The sequence below is a fragment of the Prunus mume genome, linkage group LG1 (genome assembly GCF_029339155.1).
Source record: "Prunus mume cultivar Tortuosa linkage group LG1, ASM2933915v1, whole genome shotgun sequence".
Classification (NCBI taxonomy): domain Eukaryota; kingdom Viridiplantae; phylum Streptophyta; class Magnoliopsida; order Rosales; family Rosaceae; genus Prunus; species Prunus mume.
Window position 1 is genome coordinate 16,122,348 of NC_142698.1, and position 24,860 is coordinate 16,147,207.

The following is a 24,860-nucleotide window of genomic DNA, read 5'->3' on the forward strand; positions in this document are numbered from 1 at the left end:
TACCGATATACCGTTAAACTATATAATATTATGTTAAAATTTAAATCTATTATAAAAGGCAACTCTAAAAAGTTAAAACCTTGCATGAGGAAGACTGCGATTGAATACCTAAGCCAAAGCCGTGAGTTTAGCAGCCAAACTGGACTCCGGATGCACTTTATTCTTTCTTGCATGAAAGGAATTATGTTTTATTCCATATTTATATCAGCAGTACTCTTTTTCAGTGTTGAAGGCTTAATTAGCACAAAAGTAATTAAGATTCATCTGCATTTGCTTTTTTTCTTTATTTGTGTTATTCTAGAGATTATATTCTAACTAGTAAAAGACATCTTCAATGTGGCTAGATTTGCTTTGAATTGTACTAAATCATACTTCTGGGAGGAAGTGCTAGTTGGCTCACCTCGTACCTTCAGGATGATGTTGCGAAGTTACAAAGTCCTTGTGAATTGGATGACTTGTGCCACATGGAATGTGCCTAGGCAGTAAGTAAAGCTTTCCTTCTTCACAATTTAGTAGAGTTTTTGCTAGGGGGTTAACATCGACGTGCACATGAGTGACTGTCGGCCGTCAATGATTACTGTGAAGTTCACATCCATGATGGTTAACAGTCATCCACACACCATGGCTGAGCGGCTCTCCTTGTGATTATAAATTTAGTTTCAAAAAAATGATGTTTCCAAAATACAGAGTTTACAAACCAGCTTTCCAGGTGAAGGCCGTCATTTCTCCAAAGTTCAATACTAGGACTTGGCCCAAAATGATATCCATACAAAGACGGCCCATGCATCCATGCACACCGTTTTGATAGGTTTTTTAAAATTATATTTATTTATTTAATGATTTTTAATTTGGGAAAATAAGATCGTGTCAGTAGTAACTGGCTACGTGTTTCCGATTGATGTCTGGACTCTCTGTAGAGCTGACTTCTATAGCAGCCTAGCGTCAAATCTCTGAAGAACACAGATTCCAATCTAAAACCCTAGATTAACTCAATTCAATCCTAAACCCTCAAATCCCAATCCTTACTCGATTCCAATTCACTTGAAACTTCTAACCCATCTCTCCGTTTCCAGCTCATTGAAGACCCAATTGCGCAGATTTCATTTTAATGTATAAAGGCTGCAACTTTATTCACAAAATGGGATTAATTGCTAGGGTTTTGGCGTGGAGAACCTAAATCCGATCTGAAAAGGAGCGTCGAAGTCTCAATTCAATGGATAGAAATGGTTTTCTGACAGTGTTCTTATTTATCTTCATTGTTGCGGAGGCTTCCAATGCTTCTTTGCTCTCCAAGCATAGAATTTTGATTGGTGAGCCTCAAAACGACAGTTCGACAGTACCAGTAACTCTCTTTTCCCTCTCTTAGAGTCTAAATTACTTGTTTTTAGGTCAAAAATCGGTTTGGTTTATTTATTTTCATAAATTTTAGGGCAAGGATTCTCCGGTGCCAAGTCCTCCTCCGCCTCCTCCGTCTCCTCCCCCTCCAGTTTCAAGTTCTGGTGGCAATAGGTCTGTTCCTAAGGCGGATGATGATCCAAGTAAGAACAAAACGGACTCTCTGCCACCCGCCAAGACTCCGAAAGCGGATCCAGGTCCAAGGGGTTTGAATAATAATACTAAAACGGATGAAGGGAAGGATCCGAATAAAGAAAAGAAGGATCCAAATCCGACGCCTGACAAGGAATCCAAAGAGGATCCAAACCCGGTCCCTGCTACGACACCGAAACAAGATCCGAATTCAAAGCAGTTGAAAGATGAACCGAATTCGGCGAGTGCACCTCCTGAAGGTGGTAAGGTAAAGAATAAGGAGGACTCGCCTGAAGGTGGTAAGGTAAAGAATAAGGAAGACTCCCCTGAAGGTGGTAAGGTAAAGAGTAAGGAGATAGAGAAGAAGGAGAAGAACGATAATGTGAACAATTCGCAGAATGCGGATAGGGAAAGCTGCGATGGGATAATCAAAACATGCAAGGTCAAGGATGTGGTGGTTGCTTGCATTAAGAGCTTTGATAGTGGTAATTCACATAACTGTTGGTACCTTTTTCCTGACAGCCGATTATAATCGGTTTTCGTGATAATGTGCATTGAGGGTGAAAAGTTGTGTTTGTTTAGAGTGATCATGTGAAAAATGTTTTTACAAAATTAGGATGCTGAGATTGAATTAAAAGATGTTTTTTTTTTTGGCATTGTGTTTTGCTTGATGCATGGATACTACATTGGAATGCCTGATGGCAATTTTCGTGGTGTGCATTTGTGCTATCGCTAGAACTGATATTAGGTTGTCATTAGTATCACTGGTATGACTTATGCATTTGGTGTTTAGACTTATTCATTACAAGTTATATATGTATAATTGCATAGAAACTTGTACAACATAAGGCGTGATAGTAAGGCTTTTCCTCATGATAATTAAGTTTATAAGCATGTATATGACACGTCAAAATAAAACACGGACGCATCTACAATTTGGATTGGTAGATGAATGCCCTTGAGTTGTAGGCCTCTACGTTCATAAGAATAGTTTGACATTATCTGAGGATTTTCTCTTGGATACAGGTAAAATGTATAAAACGTATTAACCAAAAAGTAAATGCTTAAAGGCGCCCAGCTGTGCCAATTACTTCTCAGAATTGCTTTGATGTCATTGTCACATCTCCTGCAATCTTGCAGACAGTTTCTGGAACATATATAATGAACACAATTGCTGATTTTGCTTAAATTCTGTCTAATGTAGTTTGATGATTATGAAGAGCAGTATTAGACTCAACTTCATTAGTGTCTAAGATTAAGATGATCATAAGCTATGTATATTTTGTGATCGAGATGTTCTCTGTGGTTTACATGAGTAAGTGGAGATGTTAAATTGCGTTATGTGCCTAGTGAAATTACATCCAGTATCCACTGCTTTACTATACATTTTGTTTATTAAAGCAGTGAATACAGAGTGCTGAACATAAATCAATACCATTTGACCTCATAATAAAATCACTCATTTTATTTTCTTTTCCCATGTTGCAGGGTCCAAAGAAGTGGTCATTCTGGTCCAAAACGTTGGAGACAGCATTTTGAAGGCAAAGGTTTCTACAGAGAATACCAAGATGGACCTAAAGATTGCCGAACACCAAAATGAGAAGGTAAAGTTGATAAGGAAATTCTACTACAATGTGCATAGCATAAGCATAGAAGCTTTTCAGTGCTGGATGACGAATGCATGTCCAGTGGTGAAATTGCAATGTTCACAGGAGAGTTCCTTATCATAACTCTGCTACGTTGTTGTTGTTTTCCTGATTGGTTGTTTTCGGTAGTGATTAGAAGTTATAGCTTTTTATATCTTAAGAAAAGGGCATTGTTGGCATGATTAATAAGAATCCATTTGGTAGGCTGTTTTTGGCAAAAGAAAATTAAAACGAGAGTTGAGAGAGAAGAAATGAAACATAGAATGGCTTTCTAAAATGAAAACTAAAAACTATTTTAGATGGTTTTTAGTTTTAATTCTCTTCTCCCTCACTGGACAATGAAAAAAAGTTTATTCCCCCTCTCTTCACCTCTCTATCTTTCCCCCCTCTAAAATGTTTGGAATATAGTAGAAATTAAAATCATGGCTGAGATATGCAGAAGGGAGGAGGAAGGTGTACGAGAAGGGACATTGAATCTTCCCTACTGCTATTTCGTTTAGAACTGAGATGTTGAAAGGACCTTGTTTGTGTCTAAAACACCCAGCTGAATTTGTAATTCAGTGCAAAAGACTTGTCATTGGATGCATAACCTTACTACAATGCGTTAACCTGCTTCCTGTAGGGGCTCATTATTTGCTGGCATAGATGGACCATAAAATTATACTTGTGGTTTTCTGTTACTGTTTTGTGGGGCTTACATTTGCAATTTTTCTAAAAGCAAAACCACAATGTTTATTTGTTTGCCTTTTCAGGTCAATATATTACTTGATATTGATAGAAGCATCAAAATAACTCTAAATACTGGAAACAGAGAATGTGAGCTTCATATGGACCCTCCAGTATCTGATGGAAATTTTTTCCTGCGTCTTCCTTCTTATGAGAAGGTAGTGACCCCAATCAATGGTGCTTACTTCTTGATTGTTACAGTGCTAATTTTTGGAGGGACGTGGGCTTTCTGCAAGGTTAGGAAGAGGAAACAGCGTACTGGAGGTGGAGTTCCATATCAGGAACTTGAAATGGGATTGCCAGAATCTGTTTCGGCAACTGCTGTAGAAACGGCTGAAGGCTGGGATCAGGGTTGGGATGATGATTGGGATGGAGATAATGCAGTGAAGTCACCGGGGGCGCATCTTGTGGGAAGCATCTCGGCGAATGGCCTTACTTCTAGGTCTGCAAACAAAGATGGGTGGGAAAATGACTGGGATGATTAGTTAGTTTAAAACAGCCAAAAAGGGGCCCAGAATAGAGTATGCCCAAAAAGATGGAGGAAGAGAAAATGGGAAAGAAGATAAAGAAGGATTGGGTACACAACAAATAGGAAAATCTGAGATACAAAATGAAACCATTTTCGACTAGTGGTTTTTGTGTAATAGGGAGATCCCATAAAATAGGTCTGTATAAGTCATTCATTTTTACTGTAATTGCAAGAGGTAATATATTTTTGGCCAAACTACACTCTTTGCTCCACTTGGTTCGATTTCTTCAATTCAAATTGCACAATGTTAACCTTGCATTTTTTTCTTCTTCTTAATTGTACTTATCCTTTCTTAGAATTCTGTAAACTAGTACGTTACTAAGACAAAGAACATTTACATAAGTAGCATGTGATCACCGAGCCCCTTATTGGCAGTGACTCTTTCTTATTAGCTATAGCAATTCAAAAAATGAAGTTCAGCTAGGAAACTTAATGTGAAATGGAGACTCTGTTTCAAGTTTTACTGGAACCTGTTTCGAGGATCAACAAAATAAAAGATCATATTGTTGCACAATGAAAGTTCAAAGTAGGCATTGTTCAAGTTGAAGCAAAACCAACTCAGGCAAGTTCTTGTAAGATAAAGCACCAAAGCTATGCCTTATATCATACCTCCTCTGCCTGCAATGCTCCAAATTTGTGCACTGTGAGAAGCAAAATGTATGGAGGTAGGTAGCTCCAAAAACCCAATTGAAAATGAGTTGCCTTTGCATTTTGCTTCCCATGTTCAGGTTGGTAAATTTTGTACTGCGCCCCAAGCTGGGACCCAACATGAGAAACAAAAGGCATTGGTGGTGCCTGTCACTCAATTTGAAATAAAAACACCGCACAGCATACAGATATGGTATGTTTTTCACCTTTTTGTTAGCAGGTCAGGTCCATGAAAATGGTGTCAGATCACAGACGTCCCTATCCAAACCAAAGTTACCAATTTGTAGCGCATGCATACTTTTATTTCACTGCAAATCACAGATTCTTGCACAGTTTCAATGTAAATCACACATTCTCTGGAACCCAAGTACACCGCTGCATTATTTTATATTTCTGAGTCACAGTGCACTAAAGATAAGATAGCATATAAAAGTATACACAAATCAACTTACTTGGGAGACATTGATTCTGTGTAAATACAGTGTTTTTTTTTAAGTAAAAGAATTGCTTGTGTCCTGTTGGCCCCGACAAGACTTCTTCAAAATGGCCTCACCATTGAGGTCCTTAGTGGAAGCGTGGTGGGTCTATGTATCATTCTGTTTCTCGTTAAAAAGCAGACAAAATAATCAAAGGCAAAAACTTTCTGGTCCTAAAATGCATCGATTTCCAAGGTGGTCTTTTTTTTCTGAGTCTCCACCTTAATCAACTGGTTCAGATTTGGTTGGTTCGTATGTATATGTTGCGTGACTATAAATCAAAAAGCTCTTTTATTGTAATTTGCAGGACATGGCATGATTGCCATGCACTGCATTATAATCACTGTTGGAAAAAGCTTTGTAAGTGGCTTTGAGGAGCTCCATGTGAGGTGCTTTGATGATGTCCACAGCCGTTTGATTAGGTCCCCTCGGGTCCAGAACCCTTTGATTAAACAAAGCTTCACATCTAAGGGATTAATTATTGACCATACTTGCAGGAAGAAACAGAGCTTTTGGAATTATGATAAAGAACACAATTGTATTGATTAGGGTCAGTGGAGTACGCATAAATATGCACATGATGGTGTTTGATTTTAAATGCCAAAGTTATTATTATCCATGTTTCGCCTAATGTGCAAGAAATTCTTTAACTCAAGTAAAACTTATTGAAATTAAGCAGAGTTGTAGTATAAATAAAGCAACATGGCATGGGCAACAGAAAAGTGTAACTAAAGCAAGATGGTGTTGCTCTTTTAGATAGCTTATATTCTAATCTTACTTTTAAAAAAAAAAATACAAGCAATATTGGGGGAGGGGAGTTTCCTCACACACAATATCGAGGTGTTATGAGTTTCGAACATGAGAACATTGATATGCAAGTTAAGACCATTTTTCATGGGTTGCAAGCAATATTTTAATCTTACTACTATTATTGTTATTGTACTCTCTTCTCTTGTTTGAGGCTCTATTTGGCCTTTGAATTGAACCCTTGAAGCATCACTTAGGATCAGAGGTAGGTGAACTAGCATCAAGTGCATTGCTGGGGTTATTAATATTTGTATTGTATCTTAAGATTTTGAGTCATTGTGGGGTATACTGAGAGATCTTGAATCTAAACACCATTCAAATTGTCCCATTTCAAACCGGTGAAAAGCAATCCGGCACCATACAAGTGCTATAGAATTCAACAGGCAAAAAAGTACAGACAAAAATACAATACTCTTAAAAGGATTGAAAGACATGGAAATAGACCTCCAACACTATATTCTTTTTTTCTTTTGCTTGAACCAAACCGGATTGTTCTTCACCGGAACATATGAACCTGTTACTTTTCTTAATCTGTAAACTAAATTTATTCTAATTCCTCCTGGACTTCTGAAGGGCATTGGATGAGTTCTAAAATGTTGATTACTTCATTCATGTCCGGGCGATTCGATGGCACTTGAGATGCACATATCAAACCCAGCTTGACCACTGGAATTGCCTCATCTGCTGGAAAATTACCCAGGAGCTTTTGGTCAAGGCATTCCTCTACCCTGCCTTCCTCTAGTGCTCCCCTCACCATGTCACAAAGTACCACCACATCATCCTCCATATATTCCACAGGCCGCTTCCCTGTCACCACCTCCAAAACCAAGATTCCGAACCCATACACATCACATTTCTCAGTAATCTTAACCGTTTGACAAGCAAACTCAGGCGCCATGTAGCCAAGTGCACTTTGGATTTTGCTGCTTAAGATGCACCGGTCTAACGTTGGCAACAGCCTTGCCAGGCCAAAGTCTCCTACCTTTGGAGCACCAGAGCTGTCTATCAAAACGTTAGTTGATTTCAAATTGTAGTGAATTATGTTTATTTTGTGCAAATGAGCCAAACCCTTTGCCATCCCTAGAATTATGTTGAATCTCTGTCGCCAAGTGAGGCAGCTTTTTCCAAGTCCATCATGCAGATTCTTATACAGACTCCCGCAAGGTATATACTCGTATATGAGGAGCTGCAACGACGGAGTCCAGTAATATCCTTCAAGTGCCACAAGATTATGGTGCCTGATCTTTCCAAGTCCTTTAACTTCCCTCTCAAAATCTTCTTGGGACTTGATCAAACTTGAGACTGTTAGCTTTTTTATTGCAACTGAACGCCCATCTCTAAGGACTGTTCTGTACACTACTCCAAACCCACCACGACCAAGTTCACAGTCCTTGTTAAGCAAGGCTTGGGTCCCGGCACCAAAGTCAGCATCACCAGAAAACATGACAAGCTTGCCGTAGTTTGGATCAGTAGTAGGGGAACAACTATAATCTTCCCCACCAGATAACTCAAGAGGAGCAGCAGAACGTGATACTGAAGACCTCGCATGGATATTGAGGACGGTAACAGCTATGACACCAATGGCAATGAATGCAGCTGCGCCTATAGCAACGAGAGCTGATATGCTGAATATGATCTTGTGACCATGAGTTGGTGAGGAAGAACCGCCGATGGGGTTGGAAGAATTTGGGTTGAGGACAATGGGTTTGGGGTGGACGGAAGTGCAGGAACGGTTAACAACAGATCCGCATATGGATGGATTGCCTGAGACAGATGAGGGTGAGATAGTGTTGAAGAAGCCCCCTAAGGGTAGGTCACCCTGAAGGTGGTTATGGGAGACATTGAAGTAGAGGAGGTGGGAAAGATTTGTCAGCTCTTTTGGTAAGCTTCCAGAGAATTTGTTGAAAGACAAGTCTACATATTGAAGATTGGTAAGGTTTGCAATGGATGCAGGAATAGGTCCAGTTAGGTTGTTCTGGGACAGCATCCTGTATAATTGGAGCACATAAAAGAAAAACAATTCAGAACAATGTAACCTTCATATCATATACTTGTAAATGAATTAACATAAAAACAACACTGCTATTATATTTACTACCAAAACAAACAGAAAAATGAATGGGTTGACCAAGTTAATATTATTTATGTCCAAGAAATTACAGGAGTGTGCTAAATGATAACTGATCGAAAGATTTTAATTTCATCAATCAAAATGGATCTTCCCCACCCTTGTTCAATCAAAATGCCATTATACACTTGATGAAAAAAACACACTGGAAAAACAGCTTCAGTCTAGCTACCTCAAGTTATAAATTTTATTAGAGAAATTAAGAACTTTCTAATGATTAAGTCAGATGTTGGCTTTCTATTTGTTGTAAATCGTATGTAAAGGAAGAGAACTACTAAAGGAGATAAACAGAATAAGAAAACTTACAGAGATGTTAGAGATGAACACTTCACAATCTGAGATGGAATCTTCCCAGTTAGAAAGTTCTTCTGCAGCCTTAGTTCCTTGAGTGAGACTACCCCTCCAATTTCAGAAGGAATGCTTCCATTTAGTCGATTGTCACTCAAGTCAACAACAGATGCTGTCTTTAATTTACCTATACTTGCTGGAATAGAACCCAGGAGATGGTTCCCAGACATATTCAACAACTGCAAGCTACTAAGAACCCCAATGTCGGATGGAAGCACATCAGAAAATTCATTGGAAGACAAATCCAAGACCTGAAGACCCCCATTAGAGGCTTCCATTGATGTCAATGAACTATATTCCGCACTTCCACTTAATCGGTTGCCAGAAAGAGAAACACTTTGTATACCAAGCTTAAAAATCCATGAAGGAAGTTTACCTGCCAACAGATTATGGCTAACATCTATAGCTAAAAGTTTGATGCAATTAGTCAATGACTCTGGCAAGCTTCCAGTAAATTCATTCCTAGATAAATTTAACTTTTCGAGTAGCTCCAGATTTCCAAATGAGCTTGGAATTCCCCCAGAAAAATTATTGCCAGAGATATCTAATATCTCAAGGCTCCTCAAATCACCAAGCCAATTTGGAATTTGACCAGCAAAAGAATTCCCCTGTAAACTCAGAGAACTGCATGAACTAAGTCTCTGAATTGACTCCGGAATGCTCCCAGAAAAGAAATTTTCACTAAAATCAAGCAACTTCAAAAGTAAACAACTTCCAATATCCCAGGGAAGCTTCCCCGAAAACCAGTTTTTTCGGAAGTTAATTACTCTCAAATCATACAAATTTTCCATACCTTCAGGAACTTCTCCCTCCAGCAAGTTATCTGACAAGTCAAGTGCTTGAAGGCCCCTCAAATACCAAATCCCAGATGGCAATTTCCCAGATAGCTGATTAGAGGAAAAGTTCACCGCGACCAATGTCTGGCAGAAGCTCAAAGAGTGAGGAATCTGCCCTGTGAGATTGTTTCTAGCAAATGAAACCACGCTTAGCGACCCACATTGCATAAAAAACTCATCCGGGATCGGCCCAGAGAGGCTGTTCTGGCTCAAATCAATAACTTGTAAGCTTCCAAGGTGAGGGAGATCAGGGTTTATGGTCCCAGTGAAGTTGTTATTGGCAAGTGAGAGTATTTGAAGGAATTGCAACCTCAAAAGGCCTCGGCCTACATGCCCAGATAGAGAAAAGCCGTCAAGAACAAGCTCAGAGACTCGGTTGGTTCTTGGGTCGCATTTAACACCAACCCAGCCGCAAGGATTGTTGTCATCTTCACTCCATGAAGTGAGCTTGGCTTTTGGGTCTCGAAGCCCGGCCTTGAACACGATCAGGCCCAGAACGTCGTCGTTGAAAACAGGTTCTAAAGCACGTACGAGGAGAGGAGCTAGAAGAATGAAAAAGAAGAGCTTGAATGCCATCTCCAAGTCCAATATCTCTGACAGCACAAAGTGACTGGCCTGCTATGCCCCCATGAAAGTTTCAAGGTCCGGAAGCTTCCAGTTCTGAAGAGAAACAGTGAGAAGTAAGGCGAAGAAGGTGAAGGCAGAAGAGTGAAGCCACAAAAGGACGCGAAAAAACAGAGGTCAGAGATTAAAAAAGCTAATGAATTTCTCAGAGGCTTGAAACTCGAAAGCGAACAAAAACAGAGAGAGAGGATTTTGGTGGTCTCTCTGAACAGACAAATGCACTAAGCCATGTGTAATAATGGACAAAGCAAAAGAACAAAGGTAAAGTAACCCACCAACAACAATTACAACACCCCTCCACTTTTTCCTGCTTTTCCCTTTTCTTTTTTATTTTTTCTTTCGAATTCGTTTAATAAAAAGAAAACGAAATGACAAGTTAAACCAAGTTGATCAAGAATAAATGAACCACTGTAAGAGGCCCAATTGAACACAAGCTTGGAACTTGGAATTGGAAGATAGTGATTAAAGGTTGAGTCTTTGAGCTGTAAGAATGAAGAAGGAATCTGGGTTTTCTGAGATGAAGTGGGCTGATGCGAAAGCTCGCCGTGAAAGGGGCGGGAGTGAGAGAGCAATGAAATTCGAACCCTAGTGAGGGGAGGAAGCCATTAAAGAAAGGTGGTGGGGGGTCAGCTCTTGTCAGAGAGAGTGTAGGTTGGTCTACAAGACTATAAATAACACAGAGAGGAGTGAGAGAGAGAGAGAATGATAATGGTGGGGGTGTGGGAGTGGCTGGGCTCTCTGGCAAGAGAGTAAAAGCGAGGCATTAAAAGCTTCTAAAGGCGAAGAAAGGGAGAGTGTGTGTGTAAGATATGCAGAGCCAGCACCGTTTATTTTATTGCCTGTATTGGCTTCGTACGTGGCACGTGAGCATTTGGTCAAACTAGAATCCGATGTGTTATCCACTTGGTTTTTGACCTTTTTTTCCAGAAAAATTTGGTTGCAACAAAGATAACATTATTTTGCTATCCCGACTAATAATGCTATGATAAGTGAAAAAATTATTATACATGTCATAACTATTGGTCAAGGATAAAGAAACAATGTTATCCATGTTTCACGAAAGTATGTTTCTTTTTTGTTATCCTTGTTTCACGAAAGTATGTCTCTTTTTTGTTATCCTTGTTTTAGTAAATGCCATGGATAATCTCATACTTAAGTATGTGACAAAATTGTAACCATACTCACAATGATGGAGTTCGAATTTTATGTGCAATGGGCCCTCTTTTATATATATATTATATATATAAATAGTGAAATGTTTACAATTTATTTTTATTAAGTAATCTACACATTAATTGAAAGACCCATTAAACTCAATAGATAATAAATCTTCACAAACCTTAACAAACCATAACCAAAGAGAAAACAATAAAACCCAATTTTTTTTTTTATATTAATTAAGTGAGTCAACCCAATTAAAACTTGATAACATATTATATGGAGAATACGAGAATAAATAGTCACAAATCTAGCAAGAGAAATGAGTGAAATAACTCTTAAAGTTGGAGGACTTGTGCAAAAAATAATAATATGTACATTAAATATTTAGAAAATTGATCTAAAACATGAAGAAGAATAAAAAGTAAACTTGAAGAGAAAACCTATAAATATTAAACGTATCATAAAGATATTAATCTAGATAATATTTTTAAATATAAAAATGAGAGGGTCTGGGACCACATTGGTCCCTTAGTGGCTCCGCCCTGCCTACTCGTGTGGGATCCTTGAGGTCTCTAACCAAGTAAGTCAAATCATTAGAATATACAAATATAGATAAGTGCATTAACATAAACAAGAATGTAGGAGATAAGAAGCGTAATTTAGAATCAACTAGTAACATAATTTATGTCAAAGCTATAATACAACTTGACAAAGTTTGCTTAATTCGTACTACATAAAATTTGAGTGCATGGTTTCCCATCTCTGCACTCTTCTTTCTAGTGTTGATCCATTGCTTTTTCTTGTCCTCCATCACCAAGTGTACTCAAAATTCCTTCTATATGTATTAACGGTTTTGAAAAAAACCATTATAGGTTGGTCGACCAACTAACACCAAGTTTTGTCTCTGTTCAAACTTCAAACACTGAAAAAACAAACTCCACCTACTTATTTTGGCTGTTACCCCCTTCAGATTTCACTTGGTTTGACTTTTGGAAACTCGTCAAATCTAGTGTTTGACCAATTAAACTGACGCTCAAGTCTCGAGTATCCATGGTGATGGTGTAAGAAATCCTCTACTTGTTTTTCCAGTTTCCACACTCGCCCATCTGTCCCTCTCTCTAGGATCGATGTTTTTACACCTGAATAAAATAAAGTCCATCTTAAATGCGATTCTTGGGAGAGATGTCACAGGTGGTAGATGAGTGCCGTAAATGGCGCTTTCTATAACAATCAAACCCTTTGTCAAAGTCATCCACTTTTAAAATAGAATCCATGGTTGGCTTGGTTTCTTTCCAGATAGAAAGCATAAAGAATTTAGAATTCCTTGCACCACTGAGGCCCAAATGGGTTTTGTCTATTGGGCTATCTCCAAATATTGTGATGGCCCAAGAGAAGTTTGGCAAGCAAGTGACACAAGGAAGGTGATGCATGTGTCTAGTTTCCCAGATGGTTTAGGCTTTTCATGCTTTGGCACGCTTGTAAGAGAGAGAAGCTGCTAATTAGAGGTGCCTTGCTTGGCTTTTGATTCAAGTGTTGCAAAGATGTTTTGTCCTCTAATCTGCATCTATTCCTTTCTTTGTCTATGTATGTACCCCGTGTTCATGTTGTGAATGGCCCAAAAATTCAAGCATACACTTCATCACATCATCCCCTTTGCTTGATGGCGTAGTAATGTTCATCTATGCAATACTTGCATACCGTTTTTGTTTGATGTGTAGACCTAGATTTACAAAACGAAGAAAGTTTACTGCAATTATTTTACGTCCTTTAGGTTTCATCATTTGATAAGATGATTTTGGGCAAGTTTATGTGTTAGGGTAGATTTTGATTTGACTCAATAAGAAACTACATAAGATCTTGAACTAAAACATCTCAAATGATATCGGAAGGATTATTGTACCATACATATATTTCAATTAAAGATAAAGCAAAACGAGCTAATCTATGAATCACAAAATTGGCTTCACGATATACAAATAAAATGAAACAATAATCAGTTGCGAATAACATTATTATAATTATGAAGAAGGTTTATTGAACATTATTATGTACCAAAAATAATGAACCTACATGTAGAATAATGTACCAAAATTTAAACTAAGATTTATTGAAATTTCATATTAGTTAAGGATGATTATGTTGTACGTGGTACGACCTTAAAATTAATGTCCTAAGAAATAACAAGCATCACGTCACTTTAACAGGATTCAGTGGGCTCGCGCGGGACGGCTCAACCACCTGATTGCGTGTCACCAAGGTATTAACCAAGATTCTTTTTCTCCTAATTTTCCTGGGAAACAAACACGCTTCAATTGGCGCGTACCTCGACTCACAGCGCATTTTAGCAAGGGCCCTAAAGCCCTTAAAACTTCTCCTAATTTTAACTGCGGTTCTTCAATTTTCTGCTGATTTTCCAACTCTCAGTGCAATATTCTAAGTATATAAACATAATCTCCAACTCCAACAACCTCTCACTCACCTACTTCCTCGTCAGCTTCGCCTCAATTTCAAACCCTTCTCTAAATCTCTCTCCAGGCTCACAATGAGCGTGACGTTGCAGTCGTTCTCGCTCTTAAACCCTAACCCTAGCTGTGGCTTGAAGAAGCCGGCTCCGCTGGCCTTGTGTTCATCACCTTCGTCTTCTCTGCGGTTCGATCAATTGACTGGAGCTCGCGGTTATGGAGCCCCTATTGTCCTCCCAAAAGGGCTTAGCGGTGCTTATCTTTCACTGCACCGACGGAGCTTGTGGACTCGATCAATTGTCGCTGCCGCTGCTTCACAGGAGGAATCGGTGAGTTGAATTTGTGAGTTTTCTTTTGCTTTATGATATGACTAAGAGTGTTTGGGTGTTTTCATTTGTTTGGGTCGTGAAAATGGGGGATTGGGGTTAATGTATGCCATGTGTTTGATTGCGTAATGCTTTTACGTAAGTGGATTATGTCAAGTTTTGATTTTTGGCACTTGGAAACAAGTATGAATATATTCTGAAATTTGAGATTGAGAAATTATGTATCATTTACCCTGTTTTTTTAACTCTATGTTTGATCATAGTCTCGGGAAGATTTAAAGGCCTGCTAACCAATTAGATTTGATAGGAAGAGAGTTATATGCATGGTCTGGGATTGATTTATCGTTCATTCGGGGTGCAACTTGTTCGCTTATCATGACATTGATTTGAATTTTCTTTCCTAGAAGCATCCAGAGATTGAGGTGGAGAAAGAAAAGGATACTGCCAAATTGAAATCTGAAGAATCAGAAGAAGCTTGGAAACAGACTCTGGCCGCTTTCAAAGAACAAGCCTTAAAGATGCAAGGCATCTCACAGGAAGCATATGAGTTATACTCTAAGAAGGCATTAGTTATTTTGAAAGAAACTTCAGAGCAGTTAAAAATACAGGCTGATAAGGCAAGGATTGATTTGAGTGAGATAGCAAAAGAAATCAGTGAAGAAGGTAAAGAATATATCTCCACAGCTGCAAAGAATTCCCCCGAGCCAGTGAAGGAAATTGTTGAAACATTTAACTCATCAGCTGATGATCTGAATGATGTTTCAAAAGTCCGCGACTTTCATGTTGGGATACCTTATGGTATGTGTAGCTTATTTAAAAACCGTGATGCCTAGTGTCTTTTCTTTTCTTTTTTCTACAGCTTTTAGTACACATATGCAAGGTACTTTTGGTCATATCATATGCCTATGCTTTGCAGGTCTTCTTCTTTCTCTTGGTGGCTTCCTTTCCTTTATGGTAACGGGAAGCATTTCTGCAATTAGGTTTGGGGTTATCATTGGCGGCGCTCTTCTGTTTTTAAGCGTTTCAAGTTTAAGATCATATAAGCAAGGAGAATCATCTCCTTTAACCTTGAAAGGGCAGGCAGGTTAGCACTGGTTTATTTTATAACATACATATCGGAGCTTATCCAATTTTTTTAATTTATATGATTTGGTTGATTCTTTTTCTATAAATTAAATGCTTATAATGTACTGCTGGACCTGCAGCTATAGCAAGTATAATTTTTCTGAGGGAGGTACGCTTGCTAGCTCAGGTTAGAAATTCCTTCTTTTCTAATTTTCAATATGAAGTTTCTTTACTGGTCGAAATTGATCTGTCTTCCAAACTTCTGATATTTCTGGTTTCTGTTTCTCCTATTTGCAGAGGTCGTCATTTCCGAATTTGACAACAACCCTTGTCAGGTTATTATGATTCACATGTCCTCTCATTTTTGCAATGCTATTTTCTTTCTAGCTTTCTTTCATCAGAGGGAAATTACCCTGGTCTTTCAAGGATATTGAAACAATTATATAATCATTACATAGAATTGTTTTTTCTCTCAGAATCCATGTTCTGTAAAGGTGAAAAATAACCTGTGATTTTGGGAAAGACTTAATGGCATATAGTTATAGAAGAACAGCTTGAGAGAGGGAAAAAAATGGAAAAGACTTGCATGGCTGATCTGAGTGGATATTGATGTGTCATTTGGTGATCCTTTGACCTTGCATGGTTCTTTGTTGTTTTTGATTAGATGGCCCCTAGATACTATAGATTGCCGATTACCTCCTAACATCTTCATCTGGCATAAAAATGCTAAACTAGATAATGTTTATTTATGTTTATTTGAGATGAAGATAAAATCTTCTTAGGCCTGTATAAACAAGCTAAATTTTTTTATGCTTCCTTGAGATGAAATTGAGGACAAAATTGCTGAGTCTGACCTCTTTGAATTCCCTTGTACATAATACTGAGGTTTCCAAAATCTCTCCTTCAGAGCTTAAAAGAGATTGCTATCTGATAAATTGATTTTGCCTGTGCAGTGGAGCAGTTGTAGCTTTCTACGTCTATAAGATTGTACAGAATCGCAAACATCAAAAGGGCTCCAACTTTGAGAAGGAGACGGAAATTTAGAGCGTGTGCAAGGTTAGTTTGCAGATTGTTTCTTATGTAAAAGTACCAAGTGGGTGATGAATTGCAGTATCATTCAAAGTGGTGGGTAAAATAACAACCTCGTGTTTGAAGTACTGATGTGTACATGGTTTCGTGTTTGCAGCAAAGCAAAAGTAACCTTCTCCGTGCAAAACAGGCTGAGGATATTCTGCTGAACGGCAGTAGCTTGTGTGCGTGATGCTGTTGGGAATGAGGCAAGAGAACTTGGGCACATGTCTTTTTCATTTTTCACTTTGTAATATGGTGTTCTTGCTTCCCTTTTGGTGTTAGATATGATGCTGCAACAAGTCGATTTGTCTTTTCACTATTTTTCCCGTGCACCTACCTAGTACCTACCTCTGTTCAAAGTTCAGACTTGTATTCCCATTTCCTTCCCAAAAAAGAAATAAAAATAGTTGTATTGTCAAACCTGTGTCTTTTTTCTAGTAAATTCAAAGAAAAACAATAAATGCCATATTCCCATTCCTAAAGAAGCGTTAATTACGAAGTAAAAATATTTCCAAAAGAAAACGCCAAATTTAATGCTTTTAATTTGTTCTTCTTCCTTCCTCTGAGCAAGCGTCTTCCTTCCCCCAAATTTAATGCTTTGATATTCTTTCCTATTTATTGATGTTATACGCTATGACACAAATTTTTATAAATGTTAGCTAAAAATTAGGAAGATCGGTATATATAATTTCTCCAACCCCAAAACAAAACAAAACCCAACCTCTTGTTTCATCCCCCTTCCTAACTGTGGCCAAAACTTAAAAACTCGTGTCGTCCATTGAAAATTGGAGAAAAAACTTACATCGGAATCTGGGAATCAGAACAATGGACGAAGTTCCTGAAGAAATCCGCCCCAAGAGAACAAAAAGATGGATGGAAGCAACGCCAGGGGACAATTACGTTCCTGAAGAAGTCATTCACGACATCCTTCTGCGCTTGCCCAGCAGCAAATCTCTACTCAAATGCACCAGTGTGCAAGTCATGGAGGTCTCTGATCCGAAGCTCTGCCTTCATTCACACCCACCTCAGCCACGCAATCATCAAATCCAATAACCAAAACGATGACGCTCAGCTCCTCCTGCTACAGTCTTCCAATGCAACTCTGTCATTGCATTGGGATCGCAGCCCTTCATTAGTGAGTATTCTAAGCTCGTAAATCCATTCGTAGCTTACAATGAACTCCAAGGACGTCCAAAAGACAATTTAGATTTAAGGGTCCGCACGGTCAAGGTGGTCGAAACTTGTAACGGGCTAGTATGCCTCCATCACCGCCTTACCACGTTAATTTGGAACCCGTGTATTAGAAAGTTTGTGATTTTGCCTCAGGGCACTGTTCTTCGTCTGAGTATGATCCTAGAAGTTATTCATTTGGCTATGATTCGCGTACCGACGACTGTAAGGTTTTGAGATTTGTAAGAGAAAGGCGTGTTTCTTGTGCAGTTGAGCTTTGGTCCTTAGCCAGGGGCTCCTGGAGGAGTGTTGTTACTCCAAACTTGGTCGATGAAATGCTTCCCAGTACAATGTTTGGCCCTGTGATTGAACCGGCTTTTGTTAATGGTGCCATGCATTGGATTCAGGATTGTGTGGATGAGAATGTGATTTTGTCTTTTGATTTGTCCACTGAATCATTTGGCAAGATCCTGTTGCCCAATGCAGATTCGAGAATCAAATTTAGGATGTTTGTAGATTTTTACTATGTTTCAAGATGCGGAGACTTCCTTGTCTTCTTTGAGAATAATAGAATTCGGAGTACTGCCTTGGTTTCTTTAATGGAAATGCGCAGCAGTTCAATGATAATGGTTACTTTCTCTTGTGGGTGATGAAAGAGTGGTGTTGCAGAATCATGGGCTAAGTTATTCACTATATCCCCGCAAGAATTTGTGGCAAGGACACCGCCTGGTTTTACAGGAACTAAGATGAAGCTGTTGGTTTAGAAAGGGTGGTGAAGTGGTGCTGAAATGGACATCATCGGGTGGTCGTAAAGCTGATGATGTTTTTTTTTTGCTGGATGGATCAGAACACCAAGGAATGCAATGATTTTCGAATGGATGGCCACATCAGCAGCAGAAACTACCACTTCATGGATTCTCGAATGGATGGCTGCAGCAGAAGCGACATGGATTATTCAAATAGTATAGCCGCACGGCTATAATCTGGGTTTTCCTAATTTTTTAAAAGAAATAGTATAGCCGCGCGGCGATACTCTGTTCCCCCCTTAATTTTTTAAAAGAACGGCTATACTATGCTTTTTCTTTTAAGAGAAATAGTATAGCCGTGCGGCTATACTCTGCTTTCCCTAATTTTTTTTAAAAGTCAACATTCAATATTCGTATTGAACATGTACGTACAAATTTTTTTTAATTTAATATGCATATTTTTACAATAGTTTCAATAATACACGTAAAATTAACGTATTATGCATATATATTATTGAATACAAATATTAATTAGGGGCCGAACTTTTAAGTTGGAATTTGCCAAATTTTGTACATATTTTATTTGTATAGCCATGCGGCTATACCAAATGATTAACTATAAAGTATAAACAATGCAACTAGGAGGGTCCGGCTATACTCTATTTTCCTAATTTTTTTAAAAAAGAAATCGTATAGCCGTGCGGCTATACTCTGGGTTTTCCTCAAATTAATATCTATGGGACTAGGAGGGTTTTTTTTCTTCATAAAGTTTTTTTTATATTAAATAGTATAGCCGCGAGGCTATACGGAGCTTTTTTTAAAGAAATAGTATAGCCGCCCGGCTAAACGTTTTAAATTTTAAAAAAAGAAATAGTATAGCCGCCTTTTGATAGAAGAAGCTGCGATGAAGCGAATCTCTCCATCTGGAACCCTCTCATTGCCAGCTTGACGGCTTGACTGCATTACACCTTACCGCTGGACGACGACAGCTTCTTGTTCTAGCCTAACTGTTCTTCCGCTTTTTTGGTGCTCAAGGAATGTTCATTGAAGAGTAACTATGCTGTCCCCTATTCTCTGTATAACAAGCAGGTAAAAGTTTGGTGCACACGGCAGGAAAGGAAACTAGCTAGTGTTCTTGACATTGATATGAAAGCGAACATTTGTTGCTTTTAAGTATAATATTTTATCTACAGCAACTGCATTGCAGTATATATTACATGAATCGTATCTGTACGTACACTTTGAAAGTAAGATATTGGTCCCCTGTTGATTATCTTGCATGAGACTAAATCCATTTAGAGTAAAATGCACCTAATTCTGGTACCCCTATGAACATCAATCCATTTCATTGGCCACTTCTCCAGTATGAATTTGACCCATTCTAAAGAAAAACTTGTGGTGGCAACCCAGCAGTAACTCCATTACAAATGTTCCGGACGATGGATCATTTGCAGATTTCCCCGAATCCAAGAAGCGTCTCTCTCCCGTTTTGGTGTTCAATCCTGTCATCATTTCAGGTAAGAAAGTGTCACAGGGATAACCAAAGCATTCCCAAAAGATTCCTCCAGATATATGATCTCTCAAAACGAAGTTTCCGGAGTCTAAAAGCACTAGGTGGGCTGCACCCATGGGTCTAACGCCTAGAGGAGTAATCGAGGGCCCATCTCTTCTTTTGTTTTTTTTTCTTCAACATATAAATGCAATTTTCCTTCTCAAACCCTAACTCTAACAAGAGCCGTCTTCCAGCCCCTCTCTCTCGCTCAGACTTCTTCTTCAATCCTCATCTCTCTGTCTCTCACTCATAGCACCATCGTGATCTCTTCCCTGACCTTGGAGATTCCAAAATGGCGTTTTTTTTTTCTAGGCGCAGCGCCCGCCTAGCCCGTCCGCCTAGACCACCTAGTGCCCGCCTAGAGCCCGCCTAGACCGCCTAGCAAGCCTAGCCCCAGCCTAGCCCGCCTAGCCCGCCTAGCCCCGGCCTAGAACATCGAGATCTTGGCCACCATCTGCATATACCCTCATGTCGCCCGCCTAGACCGCCTAGCGAGCCTAGCCCCAGCCTAGCCCGCCTAGCCCCGCCTAGAACATAGAGATCTTGGCCACCATCTGCATATACCCTCATGTCCATTAGCTCCCAAAACTACATGACGCAACCTCTCCCTCCGTTTGAAAACTCCATGTTACAATAAGCAGTGCAAGAACAGTTCTCCAAACACTTCTCTTTACATGCCTCAAGGCTCATGTGCCCATCCACAAATGCACCCCGACTCTCAGGCAATTTCACACTCCTCAACCCCAAGAACTTGTCTTTCGTGCATTTCAGTTCTCGTTTTCTCACACACCCATCAAACCCATTTCCCAAATTCCAAGCCTCCAAATTCTTAGGCTGAAACCCCCTCACACATTTACACACAGGTGAAACATTTGTGTCACAAATACCAAATGGGACCACACTCTCCATAGCTGTCACATTGGTCCTTTTGGGGATACGGAAACATATTTCACATCTTTGTGCTCTCAACCCATGTAATCTGTTGAACGTCCCCGTTTGGACTCACTGTTAAGCCTGAATATTAGACCTCATCTTGTTTCGTAACGAAGTTGAAATCGACACCATGCATTGAAGCATACATTTTCCGGCACACCACTAAATATCATCCCATTCCAGGGGCCGGTTCGAAAGTTTTTAACATGTTTGTCCCAATGGAAAATCTCCGGGAAGCCATGGTGATCTAGTTTGATAGAAAAGTCCGCTGTTGACGGGTCCTCTGAGCTTTTCCACGAGGTCAAGTACCTGTTTAAACCTGTGCTCAACTTCCATCCGAGCTTCATATCCGGAAGCAGAATGTGTGTGGGATAATCAAAGCTCTGCCAGAAAAATGTTTGGCTGTTTTCGGTTCCTTCTTTGATCACAAGATTGCCTATATCCAAAAGCAGGACATTTGGTCTCAAAACTTGGGTGTGATTGGAGGACCAAGTGACATTTCCAGATGGATCAAGAAGGACAATGTTTCCATGTTCACCAGTCATCAAAAGAGCTCCTGATGAATTTGAAAGTGGGGTGTCTCTGTTGGCCACCCAAACAACTGTTCTGTTTTGGACATTTTTGTACCATATACATGCCCAAGTACCAGCCTGAAATATTGCCTGGCTTGAAGAACCCCAACTCAAAGACTTCACAGGGGAAGACAATGGTCATGTTTCCTTCGACAATTAATTAATATATTAAATATTAAATATTATATATATATGCCTTGCCTTCCTCACTTATTTTTGCTGTGACCAACCAATTAACAGATGTACAAGTGAAGTGAATACATCATGTCTGTACTCTGTACATGCATTTGAGTGCGAGAGATTGGCTCCTCAAATTATACAATAATAAATAAATAATTAATTAATAATGTCAGTTTCCTCATTAACATCGGCTTGCCATAATGCCATTGCCAAGCGTAATGTATTTCCATTTCCTAATTAAATGGGGGATGTTTTGCTGAACCCGTAATTGGGGGGCATGATTATTCTTGCAAATTAAGGTGCTTTGTCAAGAAGATCCTGGTCAAACTTCTCTGTCTATTATCTATAGCTATCTGCTTTTTAAAAGCTAGCTGTCCAACGAATTTATGTTACTTGATCATCCGTTCCGTGAATCCGTGATGATGATTATATTCGTAACCCTACCTAACCAAGCTTACATTATATTTAAACAATATGACTACAAAGAAAATGTTGCTGCCCTATACTATATACTATTTACATAAATATAGGTAAGGTGGAGGTGCACCCATAAACTAAGCAATCTCTGTGTCTAGTCCTAGACTCTGCAGTTCAAGTTGCAGCACCACCTCTATTAATAATCATGAATCCCGTGATGAGTCTCTGGATCAGGACGCCATCGCTTATGCTGCTGGTGAAGATGAAGGGGAATCGCCAACTATACAAGAAGAAGAAGAAGATGACTGACGAAGATGGACAACAGGAAGAACATAAAAATGGAACTCTGTTGCAGGCAGAAGAAATACCTCAAGCTTTTAGCGCAGAAGAAAAAGCAGGAGGAAGTGAATCTTTGATAAAAGAACGAGAAGAAGAGATGGAGACAACAGAGCTGGAAACAAATCATGTTAATGACTACTTGGCCATTACCAGTACAGAACAGATGAACTCAAATTTTTTTTTGAAGAATTTATAAGAAAAATGAAAGAGGAAATCAGGATTGAAGCTCAACGGCAACCCATTGCCGTTTAACCATTCAGCGAGCAGATGTGCCGCTGCACATACATAAAACCTATGGAGTTCAGTTTGTTTAACCGAGTATCGTATAGCGAGCGGCTATACCTTTAAAATCTTATATTTATAGTGTATTGCCATGCAACTATACTCTTTAAATCAACATTAAAAATATGGATTTCTCTGTAGCAAAGTTGAGCCTTGAGATAATGAATCAATTAGACATGGTATGTATTTCTAGCTTTGTTCCTATGTGTGCGCTTAGGGTTGAGGGAATATTTATGCCTTCTTTGTGTGTTGAATGTGTATGACGAGTGATACAAGGAGGTTGCTTATCTTTTTAAGTTCCCTTTATCATATTTCCTTATATATATATATTCGAATATTTAAACATTATAGCCGCACATATTATGTTTTAATTATTATATAATATTTAAAAAAAAACAAAGTCCACAAAATAATTAATTAGTATTTATTAAGTCATTTATGAAATTGGTAAAATATTTAAATATTCACTAAACAAAAAATAATTACTAAATAAAAAGGCTAAGATATTAATGAATTACATATATTAAATTAAAGAAGTTTGCCAAAAAACAAAAGTAAAGAAACTAATTTTATATTTTTAAAAATTGAAAACAAAAAGCAAAAAATTATTTCGTCGGTAGGTCTATGCCGGCAAATATTTTCCGGATTAGACCCCCCTCGATGAAAATTAGCTATGCGGGCGAAATTTCGTCAGGAGAGGTCTAATCCAGCAAATATTCGTTGGGAGAGGTTAAAAAAAAATAAATAAATAAAAACTTAGTATCTTTAGCTGTTTTTTTCAAATTTTCTTTTAAGTAATTAAATAATATCATGGCATAATTTATTTAATTTCATTAGTATTTATTTAGTGAATAATTAGTATTAAACATTTTAATTAAATCCACAAATTATATTACTTAATTAATAGAATTTTATTTTTTTATTTAATAAAATATTTAAATACTAATTAGTCACTAAGTAAATAATAATTAAAACATAACTACTAATTAAAGTAATGTAAAAAGAGAAATTCAAAGTTTGTTGTATAGCCGCGCGGCTATACTTTTAAAATATTCTATTTAAAGGTTCCTAAAGTTTCTTTTGCTTGTCGTACCATTTATCATGTGCGTGCCTCTAGTACTTTTGCCAAGGGTCATATGTCGAACAATGTTCATGACTTGTGTACTATTCATTCCTTTGGGGGTGCATTATAGACCTAGCCCCGATCCCAAAATTATATTGAGGTTGCGTGGCATCCCCCTTGCTTTGGTTCGGTCAAAATTAATACTGATGACACTTGCAAAAGTGACTTTGGTAAAGCAGGTAGTGGTGGTCTATTTCGAGACTATCATGGTTGTGTACTTAGGGCATTTTGCTCCAATTTAGATGTCCCTAGTGCAATACATGTTGAAGTTTTAGATGTCATCAAGGCCATTAAGCTTGCTTGGCTTCATGCTCGGCATAATGTTTGGATTGAAACTGATTTGTTATTAGTTACTCAATTCTTTCGATTTCCTCATTTGGTCCCTTGCCAATTGCGAGTTGATTGGCAGAATTGTTGCATCGTCTCCAACACATGTTGTTTAAGATTTCTCATATATTTCACAAGGCTAATCATGGAATTGACACTTTGGCAAATCACAATGTTCAGGGCTCTGGTTTCACGTGGTGGGACACTGCACCTTCATTTATTTTGTCTTCATCATCGGGGACTATCTGGGCATGCTGAGTTACCATTTTACTTAGTCCCCTTTTGTTTACTCCTTTAGAGTTTTGGTTTCTTGGGTCCGCATGTTGCTATGCCTTTATGTCATTGTCTTTCTTTTCTGTAGGGTTTTGGTTTGGTCCCCCTGCTGTACTTGTTTTCTTTTTATGTTTCTTTTATATTAATAAAATTATGATCAAGGGGACGGGCGGGGGGCTCTGGAAATGTGTTGGCCCCTTCTTTGAGGGTTGTGGATGTTTGTGCATCCGATGACCGTTACTGAAGAGCTAATCTCGCATAATCTCTTGTTTTATTTTTTTAAAAAAGAAAAGAAAAAAAAGAATACTACCACCTCTTACTACTATACTCATACATCTTTGTTTGAAATTGTTGTTTTGGTTGGCAAAGAGATTTTGAAAGTTCACCGTCTTGCATTTTTGTTACAACAAGAAATAATCTTAGCCTCTCACTTTCTTTCATAGTTAGTAAAATATGGAAAGGGAAAAATACGTACGTGATTTATTCGGAAATTTTTTAGCAAGTTACAACTAAAAAATTCGGCCACTATATAATGTTTTAATATATAATATTTTAATTCAATAATA

The 24,860-nt window shown here is 38.5% G+C and overlaps 3 protein-coding genes across 6 annotated transcripts; 2 read left to right on the forward strand and 1 right to left on the reverse strand.

The window, feature by feature from the left end:
• Positions 1-858: 858 nt before the first annotated feature.
• LOC103342949 (uncharacterized) lies at positions 859-4,686 on the forward strand. 2 transcript variants are annotated; one of them, XM_016797363.2, is made up of 5 exons: positions 875-1,342; positions 1,430-2,012; positions 3,016-3,131; positions 3,926-3,989; positions 4,101-4,686. In XM_016797363.2, the coding sequence occupies exons 1-5, from the start codon at positions 1,214-1,216 to the stop codon at positions 4,382-4,384; spliced, it is 1,176 nt and encodes a 391-aa protein (XP_016652849.2). In that variant the 5' UTR covers positions 875-1,213; the 3' UTR covers positions 4,385-4,686. The 2 variants fall into 2 exon arrangements, with proteins under 2 accessions (XP_008244836.2, XP_016652849.2); XM_008246614.2 differs by having other exon boundaries at positions 859-1,342; positions 3,926-4,686.
• A 1,971-nt stretch (positions 4,687-6,657) lies between these two features.
• On the reverse strand, positions 6,658-11,099 carry LOC103342943 (leucine-rich repeat receptor-like protein kinase PXC2). Of its 2 annotated transcripts, XM_008246612.2 has the most exons (3): positions 10,571-11,072; positions 8,794-10,331; positions 6,658-8,347 (listed from the first exon to the last, which is right to left on the reverse strand). In XM_008246612.2, the coding sequence occupies exons 2-3, from the start codon at positions 10,245-10,247 to the stop codon at positions 6,904-6,906; spliced, it is 2,898 nt and encodes a 965-aa protein (XP_008244834.2). In that variant the 5' UTR covers positions 10,248-10,331; positions 10,571-11,072; the 3' UTR covers positions 6,658-6,903. The 2 variants fall into 2 exon arrangements, with proteins under 2 accessions (XP_008244834.2, XP_016648874.2); XM_016793388.2 differs by having other exon boundaries at positions 8,794-11,099.
• A 2,660-nt stretch (positions 11,100-13,759) lies between these two features.
• LOC103342928 (Transmembrane proteins 14C) lies at positions 13,760-16,800 on the forward strand. Of its 2 annotated transcripts, none has more exons than XM_008246604.2 (7): positions 13,760-14,247; positions 14,652-15,042; positions 15,161-15,328; positions 15,450-15,496; positions 15,607-15,644; positions 16,263-16,365; positions 16,496-16,800. In XM_008246604.2, the coding sequence occupies exons 1-6, from the start codon at positions 13,999-14,001 to the stop codon at positions 16,351-16,353; spliced, it is 984 nt and encodes a 327-aa protein (XP_008244826.1). In that variant the 5' UTR covers positions 13,760-13,998; the 3' UTR covers positions 16,354-16,365; positions 16,496-16,800. The 2 variants fall into 2 exon arrangements, with proteins under 2 accessions (XP_008244826.1, XP_008244819.1); XM_008246597.2 differs by having other exon boundaries at positions 13,761-14,247; positions 14,649-15,042.
• Positions 16,801-24,860: the final 8,060 nt, after the last annotated feature.

Excerpts from the sequence above, each read along its gene's own strand:
- LOC103342949 (XM_008246614.2), top strand. The coding sequence starts at position 1,214 with ATGGATAGAAATGGTTTTCTGACAGTGTTCTTATTTATCTTCATTGTT. Across the intron at positions 1,343-1,429 it reads ACGACAGTTCGACAGTACCA|GGCAAGGATTCTCCGGTGCC; the intron begins GTAACTCTCTTT and ends CATAAATTTTAG. Across the intron at positions 3,132-3,925 it reads CCGAACACCAAAATGAGAAG|GTCAATATATTACTTGATAT; the intron begins GTAAAGTTGATA and ends TTGCCTTTTCAG.
- LOC103342943 (XM_016793388.2), bottom strand. The coding sequence starts at position 10,247 with ATGGCATTCAAGCTCTTCTTTTTCATTCTTCTAGCTCCTCTCCTCGTA. Across the intron at positions 8,348-8,793 it reads TGTTCATCTCTAACATCTCT|GATGCTGTCCCAGAACAACC; the intron begins GTAAGTTTTCTT and ends CCAATTATACAG.
- LOC103342928 (XM_008246597.2), top strand. The coding sequence starts at position 13,999 with ATGAGCGTGACGTTGCAGTCGTTCTCGCTCTTAAACCCTAACCCTAGC. Across the intron at positions 14,248-14,648 it reads CTGCTTCACAGGAGGAATCG|AAGCATCCAGAGATTGAGGT; the intron begins GTGAGTTGAATT and ends TTTCTTTCCTAG. Across the intron at positions 15,043-15,160 it reads TCATGTTGGGATACCTTATG|GTCTTCTTCTTTCTCTTGGT; the intron begins GTATGTGTAGCT and ends TATGCTTTGCAG.